The 13,704-nt window shown below is 42.1% G+C and overlaps 2 protein-coding genes across 3 annotated transcripts in view; one reads left to right on the top strand and one right to left on the bottom strand.

The window, feature by feature from the left end:
• LOC139104255 (uncharacterized) overlaps positions 1-12,010 on the top strand; it is a 12,649-nt gene extending 639 nt beyond the window's left edge. The window contains exons 1-4 of one of the 2 annotated variants that reach the window (XM_070659624.1): positions 4,740-4,799; positions 6,222-6,412; positions 6,711-6,972; positions 8,974-12,010. In XM_070659624.1, the coding sequence (XP_070515725.1) occupies positions 6,242-6,412; positions 6,711-6,972; positions 8,974-9,032 (492 nt within the window). In that variant the 5' untranslated portion in view covers positions 4,740-4,799; positions 6,222-6,241 and the 3' untranslated portion in view covers positions 9,033-12,010. Of the gene's footprint in view, positions 1-4,739; positions 4,800-6,221; positions 6,413-6,710; positions 6,973-8,973 lie in introns of those variants that run through there. The other variant, XM_070659622.1, reaches the window with a different exon arrangement.
• The window catches only part of Dnalig3 (DNA ligase 3), a 24,109-nt gene extending 10,405 nt beyond the window's left edge, over positions 1-13,704 (bottom strand). The window contains exons 1-5 of the mRNA XM_070659606.1: positions 13,180-13,704; positions 12,816-13,078; positions 12,518-12,730; positions 2,698-3,067; positions 1,740-2,027 (exon numbers count right to left, since the gene is read on the bottom strand). Coding sequence (XP_070515707.1) covers positions 1,740-2,027; positions 2,698-3,019 — 610 coding nt within the window. The 5' untranslated portion in view covers positions 3,020-3,067; positions 12,518-12,730; positions 12,816-13,078; positions 13,180-13,704. The remainder of the gene's footprint in view (positions 1-1,739; positions 2,028-2,697; positions 3,068-12,517; positions 12,731-12,815; positions 13,079-13,179) is intronic.

Genomic DNA, 13,704 nt, shown 5'->3' with positions numbered 1-13,704 from the left:
CCGGCTACAGATAACCCTGTAAAAATCTTCCACTTGGTAGCTTTCGCGGTACCCGGGTCCCGTTCGCGCCCGCCTGGGTGATTAATGGTTTCCTTGTATCCGATTCCGGTATCATATTTATTAACCGCTGCTCTGGGTCTCGCCCCTTCGCCTTTGAGAAAACCGTGCGCGGCGAAGAGAAAGAAACAGAGAGAGAGAGGAAAAAAAAAAAAAAAGAGCAACTGCGCGAGAAGACAAGTTCTCGCGAGGAAGAGCGATAATGCGGGAAGAGAATTGCAACGGGCTGAGAAATAAAATCAACAGCGGGGGGAGTTCTGCGACTTTCGATCGCGGCGAGGGAGCCCGAGATTACAGACCTCGTAGTGTTTATGCGAAAGAGAGAAAAGCGCACCGATCACTTGCGCTTGTCGATATCCCCATTGACGGAATCGGTTAAATATTCCGCGTTGCTTCGCCCTCGTTTTGCTTCTGCCGCGTATTCGCTGAATCGCGCAGCACGCGACCTACGACGTAAGAGGCCTCGTGATTCATTCTGGCTTATTTCATCTTTAATATTCTTATCGTTATTGCTTTCCTTTCGCGAGACATCTTTAATATTTCATACGCTAGACGCTTGGACTTGGTTCCGCAAACAACGAGTTCCCCAAGACGAGTGCAGGTGACGAATATCTGAATTAAGAAAAGATCCTCCCCTCCTCTTCGCATTTCTCGTGTCGTGCGATCGATTTCGAAAAGATTCGCGTTTTCTTTCCAAAAATAAATCCGATACCCGTTATCGAATCACACTCTAACTGTAAACTCGCATTTCCGGTCGAAATCACAAATTATATGTCTTACGATAAGTCGTGATAAGTAGCACGGCCTTTGTGCAATATCTTACTACATAGATACGAGGAGAATTTTTTAATCAGGCAAAAACTTTAAAAAATTGCATCTTTGTGCACATCTTTATAACAAAATATTAAAATCGATTCGAAAAAAAAAAAAAAGAAAAAAAAGAAAAAGTACGTATAAAATTTGTTTGCCCTTAATTTCGCCACTTTATTAACTTTATTTATCTAACTGTATCGCATCCATTATGCAGCGGAGTATAAATTCTTCAGAGACCTCACCTCTCCGGAGAAAAGATCCATTTTTAATGCGGGAACGGTAAGAAGAATCGTTAATAAACACCTCCGCGGCGGTCGTGAAAATATCATAAGGATTCTGATTAATATGGCACTTACTCTCCGGACTCAGATTCATTCTCCCCTCAGTATGTTAAGAAAAGAGCACAATAGGCAGTAATAAATGCAGGTCTCTCCTCGTAATTTTATCGCGAGAAAAAGAGAAGAGCGGACCGATCGCACTTTTACGAACGACGAGGCCAAAGTTTCAAGAAACGCTACGCAACGGAGCCGAGATTTGCCAATTTGCGATCTTCTATCGACTTATCGAGGTCACCGAAACATCACGGGATTCAAGTTATCGCAGCCTCGTTACTAAATGTGCCGAATAATGGGCGCGGATGAACTCGACTAATTACCATTATACCTTACAGTCCACGATTTTTTTTTTTTTTTTTTTTTTTTTTTTAATTACGATTAGCGACATATATTAGTTTATTAATTTTGTCGAACAAACAGATTCGTCCAGGCTTCTTCGATTTAACAATTATCCGCTCAAACGTTCAAACATTTTTATATAATACCACCGTGCATATCCCTAAATTGTTTTAATATCGTGAAAAAGGTACTTACCTCCGAGTGATCCCTTCGCAAACATCCTCTTAATAATCGCAGTCTTGTCGGTGTAAGCGTCGACGTCTGCAACGTTGCTGCATATTCGTCGGAATTCACGAAAGGAGTCATCCTTCGACTGGACTTTGCCCTTCCTCGCCTTATCCGTCTCCTTATCTTTTTCTTTATCGTCTGCTGTAACCTTCTTCTGATCTGAATTCTTTTTCGTCGTTTTCCTCGGGGAATCACTAGAAGAAGTCGCTTTACGTGGAGACGCAGTCTTCGTCGGACACTTAGCTGGCCCTGAAACTAGAAATAAAAATTAGAAAAGAAAATTTAATATGCATTACGTTATTAATTCGTTACGATATGAAATAATTAATTGATCAATTTTATAACTTTCCCAATAAAATTCTGACACATGCTACTTTATTATAATCGCTGGGATATTAATAGTGACAAAATCATCCTACGTGTTCGTGTCGCATCGAGAATAATATCCACCTCAGCAAATTGCAGAGTTTCTAATTACAGGGTGGAATTATACACAAGAAACAGTACAATATAACAAGCTGTAATCTCGACATCGATAGACTTTTCCACCCTCGAGAATAGGAATCTTTCTCATAAACGTCGAGCTTCTTTGGAACTCTCTTCTGCAAAGCTCCGATCGTAAGGGAGAAACTTATCAGAAGTCGCGGAAGTTTCAAGGAGGAAAAGCCGACGAGCGTTTGAATTTCTCCATGTAACATCGACTTTGCGCTTCGAAATAATGCGGTGAAAAACACGATTGACTAGGTGAGAAAATTAATTCATTCCGAGAAATCGAAATGACGCAGTGGTAAATCTAGAGATAAATAGTAAATGAAGAACGACGTTTGAAGCTTAGACGTGCAAAACGTTTCAAAGATATACTTTAAAATAAATAAAAAAAATATCTTTTTTTTTTCTTGAAATAAAAATATTAAAATAGAGTTACCAGATGCCTCCAGTTCGTCCAAGATGACCTGCTTGTCATCGTCGGACAATTGCTCCCAGCCTTTGACGTCCTCCGCGGGGTCGTCGATCCTCTTGGTAGTCGCACGTTGCTTCGCGAACGCTTCGAACATGCAGGTGACGTGATGCCAGGCCGGCATCAGTTTGCCGTCCAAAAAGAAGCTCACCACGTACTTGCCGATCCGCAGCTCGCCCTTCTCGATCGTGCATTTGCATCTCTTGCATTTAGCGCGGCCGGTTTTTGCGCGTTCCACAGCGAACGGCTTCTCTTCCTCTTGCTGCTGCTCCTCTTCGTCGCTCGGCATAACGTTCGACGCGCTCGTGCGAATTCAGGGATGACAAAAAGAGCTTTCCTAAGTGTCAGAAGAATAACTAGTCTTACGAAAAGGAATGTCGAATAGAATCGAAGTCACTGTAAAAAAAATTACATGTAAACCATGCAGGTACAACCGCTTTCCCTACATCGCCGATTACAGAACGTCTTGCATATGAAGTGCTTACACGACGTATTAAATACCTCGTTAACGTTCTTGCAAGGTTTCCGTACGTGGATTTCTCTCCCCGTCTCTCTCCCTCCCACAGTTTTGAATATTACATATTCGAGCGCGCGTAATCAGGGAACTGGGGATCAATTGAGGATCTATTGCGGATATACTACGCCCTAGCCAGCTTTGCATTAATTTCGCGTGCAAGTTAAGCGGCTCCTTCGTAAAGGCGGAGCAGAGTAAAGCGAGCGCGTAGTTGCGCAAGCCTCCACTCGCCGTGCACTCGCAGTAACGTGCAAGGTATTAAGTAATTAGCCCTAAATAAGCGCGTGGCGCAGGATTTCCCGCCGATACACGTGGATATGCACGTCGGCACTCAAGATTACATTTCAAAAGTATCCCTATCTGAAATTGTCCTTGTTAGTGACGTAAAATAAAAAAAATAAAAAATATAAAAAAAATAAAAAATAAGAAGACTTCCTCAAAATAAAATTCGTTTTTATTCAGGGATTAAATTCTCATCGCGACGGGTTAAGATATTTCCTTTTCCCTTGCTTTCCTAATATTTATAAAACCAATTTCGACTCGTAAAAATGCGCCAACGTCGAGATATAATTGAAATGTCGAGTCGCACAAGCAAAGCTGCGGTGTGCTCGCGATGCCGTGAGTTTACAACGTGCACCAATAATCTGTCATTAAGCTCTTATTAATGAGACCCAAGAATAATCCTCGGCGCAAGATGGAAACGCATCGAATAGCATGCCTCGTTGCGCCTTTTGTTGACAAAAAGCGGAGACCGAGTGGGACGATCTCGTTGCATCTTATCTGGCGGTGACGGGTGGTCCCGATCGTCCATCGAGGTCGATCGAGGTCGATCGAGAGCGAGGATGCTCGGATTTATTTACTCACATTAACAATTTCATCAGCCGCGAAATCTCGCGCGAGGAGGAAAGAAAGAGAAGGAAAAGGAGGCGAGAAGAATCTTCGCATAATCTCGATAATAGCTTCCCTCTCGCGCGTACTCTCCGATCCTCCTCCCCTCCGTGCCGCGATAAGGAGCTATCACGATGTCACCATCCGCGACGTAGGACCGATCGTTGCTAAATATCTAATTATAAGCGTTCGCTCATCAACGCACAATTTATGACCGAGAACGTGCGCATCTTCTTGCAATCGCACGCCGCGCAAAAAAAAAATCGCAATTTGCGCACCCGTGATCCAGAAAAGCAATCTTGATCTCTTCACGAGAAGAGGAAGCCTCCGTCGATCTGCGACTCGACAGTGGAAACGAAAATCTCGTAATTCGCGAGGCATCAGATTTTCCTTGGATTTCAAATCCGAATCCACGTTTCGGAGAACAAATGATGACGAAGGGCCAGAGGGTTGAACAATTGTTCTTTACCTGCGTCGTGTTGGATGCCTACTATAATATAACGGTAGTTAAGACAGACGCGTTCGGGTGGCGGAGGGCGGGCACGGGTGCGGAGGAGGATACCTGCGCGCGGGTATAATAGAGGGTGCAGCAGCCCTTCGCCGTTCATTCCACCACCGCGTATCGTCGACGAGATAGAACGTGAGTTCTCGGCGAGATTCAACCAGAGTAAGTTACTCTCGCGCGATCGTTTTCATCAAATTTCTACGCGCGCCGCTTCATCGACAGCGATCCCTTGACTCGCTTTAAACCGAGAACAAGTTAAATAATTTATTATTCTGTTTTTTTTTTTTTTTTTCTTAACTCCCGACCTGCAAAAACGTAAATAGCTCGATAAGCCACCGGTCATTTAAATTTGTTTACTTTTTAATCTACCATCCGGTCAGTTTTCACCGAGTTAAATCGGAGCAGAAATTAAATTCTGAACGTGACGAACGAGATGCCTATCTTCCACCCTTTCGCACGGTCGCGAAGCCGAAAAAAAAAGGAGAAACAAAAAAATTTGCCGCACGAATTTTCAACAAATCGTCGGGTCAACGGCGAGCTTCTGCGTCGAACGCGAACGAATCTGCGGATCGAGAGAATTGATTTCTAATCGTTTTGTTTGCGAGCGTATCGCGGTGCGCTCGTTTCTCGCGGCCGGCTAATAACGGCGAAATCGATTTAGAATCTATAAATAATCGTTAAAACGCCAAAGGCATTTCCTTTCTCTCGGCGATGCGACCGCGCGGGACACGCGGGCCGATCACCGATTTCGCGCGGGTTTATTATTATTTTCCTCGTTAACGTTGCCGTTATCGTCGACGTGACGCGTATCAGTCGTTATCGTTTTCCGCTATCGTTATTGTATGTGACGCGAGATATCGCGCAGTTTCGTGCCCCGATAGCTCGGCCGCAGTGCTACTCTCCCTCGCGCTCGATTTTACTCCGCTATCGCACATGACACGCAGCCCGTCACGCGATAACGCGTCGTATCGGTCGAAAGGATAATCCGCGATGACCCCGGGAGACCTTCGCTCTCCGCGGATCGCGCGGATCGCCCGTAGCGAGCCGCCCGTCCTCGAGATTCGGTGCCCCGTCCGTAACAAGGCAAAAAAGATAGAAAAAAAAAAAAAAAAATTAATTAAGCCACCGCGAAACTATCAATAATCCTTTACCTCCCTTGTTGCTCTCTCCGATCATCTTGACTCGACGCGCGCAACGCCGAGAGATCCGCGGAGATGACCCCGCGATAACTTTTTATCTCTCGGCCGCGGTGACGAGAGAAAGGAACGTCACAATACATAATAAAATCACCACGGCGTTTTCTCTTTATTCTCTCGATTTTCATTGCTCGCAATACCCGAACGCGTATCCCTTGCGCACGTGCTTCTTCCAGATCACGCCTTATTTTTAACGACTACCTTCAACGTGGACTTATTTTCGCAAGAAAAAAAAAATAGAAGAAAAAAAAAATTAAGCTAAAAATATTTTTTTAATGTTTGCATCATAATTCTCGAAGTAACATCCTAGCTTAGAATATTTATATTAATTCTTTGAATTATTCTTATATACGAACGCGGGGGATTTTTTTTTTCTTATCGTTTTCAGAGGACACGAGATACGAGGGAATGACGAAAAGAGGTAGCCGACGAGCCACCGCTAGGACAAGCTTGTGTCTGCTGGTGACACTCGTGGTGGTCTGTGTCACGAGCGGCACCGCCAGGGCCACCAAGCTACCGTTACCAAAACCGACGCAGAATTACTTCTTCAGCGATCCCGCGGATGAGGCGGAGAATATCGTGAGTACAGTGTAATCTGCATGCAATAACGCTTTCTCAGCAAGCGCGGTATCCAAACAAGTCATCGGTTTGAATACCGATGACCAGCAGCGCGCGATAAGGGATGTTGTTCACGAATAAACAAAATGCGAGATAAAATCCGCGCTTCTTTCGCGCATACGTGGCGTTAGAAATTAAACGTGGCAAGATCGAACGAGAGACTGGAATCAGTTCGAGAGGCTGACGAATAGTTATACGGGGAAAATAGGACAAGTTTCACTGTCCTTCGATTACATCCTCCGATTCTCTTCTCGTACAGATGCTAATAAACCGTCTGAAGCAGCTTATGGACCAGAAGCACCAAGTGGTCGAGCAGGAGAACGAGATCAGCGACGAGCAGATCGCGATCCAGGCAATCCTGGAGGCGAAGGCACGAGAACGAGAACGCACGATGGAACAGTCACCGGCTGACTATCCTATCGGTGAACCGGAGTCGGAACCGGAAGCGCTACCGGTACCCGCGGCAATGATACACGATCAGCAACACCAGGGCAAACGACAAGGAATGAACGCGGTTAGCTGTGAGTACTACCTTTTTTTTAATCTTCCTTTAAAAAAAAAAAAAAATGCAAATTCGATAGGTGAACTTCGGAAAAAAATCCCTCATTGAAACAAGAGATATAGTTTTGTATGAAAGAAATCAAAGCGCGAGATCTATCAGCGATGCCCATCCTTTTCTCTTTTTCAAAAGAAAACGCGATAAGTCATACGAAGTGTACAAATTGATTGATAAGCGGAAAACAATAGGAACAGAAAATAAATAGAGCGAATGAGCTTTTTTTAAAAAATAAATGATTAACAGTAAAGTAAGGATCTCGATATTGAGATAGATATACGAGCAATATGTGCAAGTAATAATTAAAGAAAAATAAACTTCGAGAATCAATCGTTCGATTCTTAATAAATCTAATTTTTTTTTTCTCTCGTTACTATACGTAAGTATAAATCCTTATTAAAAGTTCGCAACAAGTTTTATAAAGCTTTGCAATAATAAGACAAAAATGAAGAAATCACGTATCGCGAAATGGTCGAGCGTGAAGAAGGAAAAATGTGAGAATAAAACGTGTAGAACCCAAGGAGCATTTCACGTGAAAATATTTTAGCAACGTTATCTATCACGATGTACCAACGATATGTCTTAAGAAGACACACCTGAGACATTCCGTATTATTTCGGCGTATTTCCCGCGGATTTTCGTCGTCTCGCGTAGAACGATTCAGGACCGTTAAACAAAATCCGACCGTTATCATTTCGTCCGAGATTTAGCCGACTGGATGCCGAAAATCGGGTGACTATGCCGCTCACGTTTCGAGAAATCTCTCTCGCGGGGAATCCTTTTTCATTTTCAGAGTAGGCAACGCCGAGAGAAATTTGTTCCTCTTTATTTCGAGATGAACGTTCCGAAGAAAGAACCGAGGGAATCCGAGAGCGCTTCTCGCCTGACTCACGCGTAAAACTCTTTTCGGCTAAACGAAACGATTGCGTGCGCGTATATACAGCAATCTGTGCCGCGTTCGATCGACGACAATTGATTGGAGCAATTGGCGCGTGACGCATTACATGTCTTTCATCTTTCTCTCCTTTTCGCGTACGTCTTTCTTGACCAATTCCTCGAAATTGATTTCTCAACTTGGAATCAAGAGAAAAAAAAAAAGAATAATAATAATTACCAAAAGTTAAATTTACGCTAATTTTATGTCCGCTCCAGCAATGTTAATTAATTAATATACTTATGTATAATAATAATAATAATTCGATAACTTTTATTCAAGGCAAGTGGACGTGCGAACTCGCTACTTTAAGTTTTAATCTCAGAGAGCATTTTGAGCTCAAATATTTTCTTCACCACGGCCTCGAAATGCCAATACGTTGCACCTACGATACGGCACGTGGCATAGCTCACCCAGCAATATGATCTTAGAAGACACTAGCAAACACCGATCGTGGTTACCGAACAAATATATATACTATTAAACGTCACACTCTTTTTATATATTAATTTGAAAAATTGCGGTCGCGAGAAAGCCAAGATGACCGATTCGATTCTTAACGAAAACGCTCGGTGTGACGTGGGAAAAGCGAAAGACTTGATGAAGATTTCGATTCAAGTAACCGTCCTTGCCCCAATTAACCTCGGACAATTACAGCAGCTGCTAAACCATAAAATTAAATCACAAAAGCGAAGCTCGGCACAACCTACAATTACCCAGCACAAATCGTTCCTATTAAACTGCAGTAAATAAAAAATTGAGAAGGAATGTAGATGAATTAACTCATGGCGATAAATAATTAAATTGCCGGTTGCTCGAGGATCGTCAATCGCGAGCGTTTGTTTCTACAATCGTATTCGATGCGAATAATAATTTCGCATTATTGCTACGTTAAATAACCTCTTTGCTTAAATTTCGAGAAAATCAAATTGCTGAAATACGCGACGTGATGCGCGACCATCACGGTTCGTCGTTGAAAAGTGATACGTTCATCGCGATGCGGCAAGTAACGTACGCGATTCATGTTTTCAGACATGTCCCTGTGCCACTTCAAGATCTGCAACATGGGACGTAAGAGGCAATCGAAATAAATCTCCGTAAAAGGCAGTCGAGAAGTTCGAAACGGACGGCGGACGCGGCGAGGAGCCAAGGAGTTAGGACACCTCATTGTGCTTTAAAAAAACATTAAGTAAAATGATCAATAAAACATAGCTTGCCACGGTCGATTAAACACTGAATTTAAAGAGATAGCAACGACGAGCGGTCAATTTTTAATTACTCACTACCTTATTCTTTCTTTTTCGCAGCACATCTTTATTTAAAAAAAAAGAAAAGAAAAAAGAAAGAAGAAAAGAAAAAAGAAATCGAAAGTTTGTCGTCGCTGAAATCTAGTTCCTAGACACGTTCCTATGTGAATTCAGTAAGTACAAAAATAAGCACTGAAATGTTCCAGTTCTTTTCTAAAGTACGAAAAAACGTGAAATCAAAATAGAACAAAAAAAAAAAAGAAAAAAAAAAAAAGGTTAACGCTCCTCTATGCTATCCTTTCGGGACAACGATTATCACCAGTATTACACATACGTACGTCACGCTGGATCTATGTGCGACCGAGTTACAGCGCGAAAAGTGAATCGCTTCCATTAACGAACGTCGATTCATTAGTCCCTCACCCTCCCGTTGCGATGAGACACCGCGGGGCGAAACTACCGCGATTGTTCGTGTGCAGAAATATATCCGACAAAAAAAAAAACGAAAAGAAAAAAGAGAAAAAAAATAACGAAACAAAATACGCTTTATTCAAAATGTCTAAACCGTCCTCGGCCGCTAGACGAAAGCACACCGTCGGACTAATTCGGACAAGAACTCCGCGAGCTGCCCGATTACGGTCGTTCGAAACTACTGAAAATCTTTAAAGAGATCAGCGACGAGGTGCTGATAAGCGAAGGCCACGCGATTCATTAAATAATTTTTATTTTGTGCCGCAGGAAGTGAAAAGGAAATTTTGTTTCTGCATCAGTATTTAATTGTTGAATGTATTACTAATTATTACGACGGAACGTTGAATGAAATCGTTACATGAAATCGACGTGTATCAGTAAAGTACATTATAACTGCGAGCTGCAATATAAAAATATCGTGGAGGTACGAAAATAAGATTTTTTTTTTTTAATGAAATTACTTAATAAATTGAAAGCTTGATGAATATTAAAAATGTAACGGTGTTGCATATTATCTTCGCTTTTTCATGCAACGAATACGACCCCGCATTTCCGAGAGAAAAAAAAAAAAGAAGGGAAGAAAAAGATCTTCTTAAGGTCGTATTGATATTAATCTAAACGGAATTGAGAGAGATACACGAGAAATCAACATCAAATTTGAGCTAATAATTTATTAACGTTTAATTACGTTTCGAAACACGTTATATTTCACGCGACTAAATTAATCTGAAATGATTTAAGAGAGAAAATACTCGATTTCGCAGTAAAAGAGATTTTCGTAAAAAAAAAGAAGCCTTCGTTATTTTATCCGAAGGAAACGTAATTGAAATCTGCTTAACAACACCTCGTCGATGGTAGAACACGTAATAAACCGTTTCTTCTTTTTCTTTCCAAAATAAAATCGACCGTTTAAAAAGAATGGTGTCAATTAAATAATTGAGCGATTAAGTAGGCAACTATTATTTTTCGGCGAGAGATAGTACATACGTATATTGTTGTAAAAAAAAAAAGATTCAAGAAGCCGTAACTACGACAAATAAATACTATTTATGCCGAAAATAAATGGTGTGTTTATCGAATATTTAAATATTCCTAATTATAAATGTATTAGTCCCGTGCTGTCTTTCCTGTCATAAGCTTTGAACGAAAATTATTTAGCGTAGATAACTGCCGAAAAAATAATTAAACACGATCCCTCGAAAGCGGAAAAAAAATTAAAATACTATTCCAAATACTGTAATCCCTAATTAAAAATACCTCGGGCTTTTGGACTTCGATCAGGATATCAGGGTGTTATTTCGCGAGAGATAATTCTCGCGCGTAATCAATTTCACACGTCCATAGACATTTTAATATGTATCGGTGAGAGAAGACAGGAGAAAGAACTTGATCAACTGTGAGCCAATTATTTAATCGACACTACTTTCTTGGTCACGTCTAACAGACCAAGTGTTAACCAGCGACAATAGACGCACCAAATCAAAAATAGAACGACAAAAGAAAAAAGAAAAAAGAAAAAAAGAAGAAATCGAATTAAGAGAATCCCTGCTCCTCCTCGCTTGCGTCGCGCGACACGGCTGTTTCATCTAGCACGTAAAAATTTTATCCAGCACTAACGGACTACGAATCCGAATATGGGAAGTCGTCGACACGGGACTGGCGAACGTAAAAGCGATCTCGATCGCGCGCGATCCAAGTATAGAAATGCGAATTATTATTACACGGCGTTTCACCTGTATTTATTACTTATTGCCACTGTCGCCATAATTGTTGTTACCTATTCTTTAGTTGCGCTAAGTCGAACGAAACGCGCGTGCCGAATTCCTTCCCGTAGAACGTCGCAGGATCATTTAAGCCACGTAGTGAGTTAGCGCAGCTTGCCAGTGAACCTCGCTATTTATTTTAGTTCTAGAGATGTACGCGAAATTAATTTCGAGCGCATTTCGTGAGAACCGATATTAGAGAAGACGACGAAGGAAGGCACCTCGCGTTTGTACCTAGTTATTTATGAATCATTAAGCCGTTCTTCGAGAGGGACGCGCCACTTTTTATTTATTTAACTAATGCTAACGAATGTCTTGTAGAGCTTCGTATTGTATCCCTTCCCTTTCCTCTTCCATCTGCGGATTAATCGTCCGCCTTGCGCTTAATTCGTAACGAGCCGATGCCTCTTCTTCTCTCGCTTTCCGTGAGTCAAGCGCAACTTTCCAGTTCGTACTGGGAAGCCGAAGAAAATAAAATAAAATAAGGAGAGAAGAGAGAGGAAACGAATCTTGTTACGAAAAACGCAAGTCGGTGCATGTACCTTATATTGTAAACGATGCTAATGATAATAAAATGTATTATCAGAATTTCCTGTTTGTTAATTTTATTTATTTGCACGCCCTATCCAAAACATTCTTTTTAGCGATATATTATAATATATTCATTCAAGTAATGTAAAAAAAAAGGTATTTCATAAAAGTGGAAATTCTCGAACGATTTTTGAGAAAAATCTGACAATTAAATAAATTAATAATTACTGTTAACTAAATTTGAGTAGTGTCCGAACTTGCACGAAAAGAATTGCACAAAAAATGCAAGCAGAAAAATTCGGAAAGTGGACCTTCACGCCATCTCCACGACGACCAAGAGAAGCAAGGCTCGACGCTCGCAATTTTCTTCGATAATATTACTGCCATCTGCTAACACGTCGCTAAATCGAGAACCGAACTAGAGTACGCGAGAAACCTGAGAACGATATTTTTCTCTAGCCGAAAAAGATAACCTCTTCGACTGACATATCTGAGCGTCGTGTTGCTCTCGAGTGTCAGTCTTTCTATCGATAAAAACATAAATGACAAACGATGGTCACTTACCGAAATGAAATGATTGCTGCGCCGTGTCCTCTGCGAAAAGCCGGGCACGGCTTCGGGCGACGATGAGACGACGTATGTGATTTAAACGCGCGGCTACACGGCAGATTTTTTTTTGTCCTTTGACCTCGGACGAGCTGCTCGCCGACGATTTTGTAGTGGTCGCCCTGCATCCTCCTCCGCGACTCTCGAAAATTCTCCGCAATCTGAATTATCCTGCAAATAAAATACAATTGAAATATCTGCACAGGCGTAGGAATAAAAATTCAAGCAAAAATAATTTTTAATTAAAATCACTCACCATGTAACTGTTTCGTTGGACGCCTGATCGAGTCTCCTTCCGATTTCTCGTTACTCGTCTCCGTCATCTGGTCCTTCATTTGGCACTGGCAAACGATTCACGTACGAAGAACAATCTCAATCGCGGGCGGCTCTACGTAAATCGCGACAGCGACGTGAAAGAATCACTTCGTTGCACTTACGCCGTTCGTCAATTGTCTCTGCGTCTTCCATCCTCTTCGCGCTCGAAGCGGAAGACATACTTGTTCGTGTCTCTCGGAACGACTGAAACGAGAAATATCATCTCGTGAGATTAAACACACAGACACTTGGAAAATGTCAGTTGCGGAAGCACCGCAAAGTATATCCGCTGCTTTTTTTCTCACCTGTTGCTTGAATTACGGATTAATAATGCGTGATATACCTCGCGAGATCTCACGCACCGCGACGACGATCCGTCCCGCTCGCCTCCATTTCCTAACTGGCAAACCGACCGATTCGAAAGTGGCGCTGGCAACTTCGGAGTGGTCCGATGCCCGCACTACGTGAGTTTTATATGCAACGCGTAATCAACTGCAATTCAAAATGTGACGATGCTAAACCACAAATCGCCCGCGCGGAATATATTTTCATCGTACGACTTGCATTCTGTTAAATTTTCAGGTTATCAAGTACGATTATGAGACGATGGAAAAATTGTGTCTCCCCCGGTCAGCGGAACGCGATAGTTATAATTCAACGCTCTCGCTAATCAAATCGATCGGATCTTAATACAAGTTACCTTAAAATGTTGATTTGCATCCTCAATCGCGTTAGCGAAGCGTGAACTCCAAGAGCTAAGGGCTCGACGTCCGGAAGTGCTGTAACACGGCCGTAACTAATCCTCTTGCGGACGCACTCGTAATGAAGTT

This window comes from Cardiocondyla obscurior, linkage group LG07, assembly GCF_019399895.1.
Source record: "Cardiocondyla obscurior isolate alpha-2009 linkage group LG07, Cobs3.1, whole genome shotgun sequence".
Taxonomy (NCBI): domain Eukaryota; kingdom Metazoa; phylum Arthropoda; class Insecta; order Hymenoptera; family Formicidae; genus Cardiocondyla; species Cardiocondyla obscurior.
Note: the sequence above shows the minus strand (reverse complement) of the source record. Positions and strands in the feature narration are given on the sequence as shown.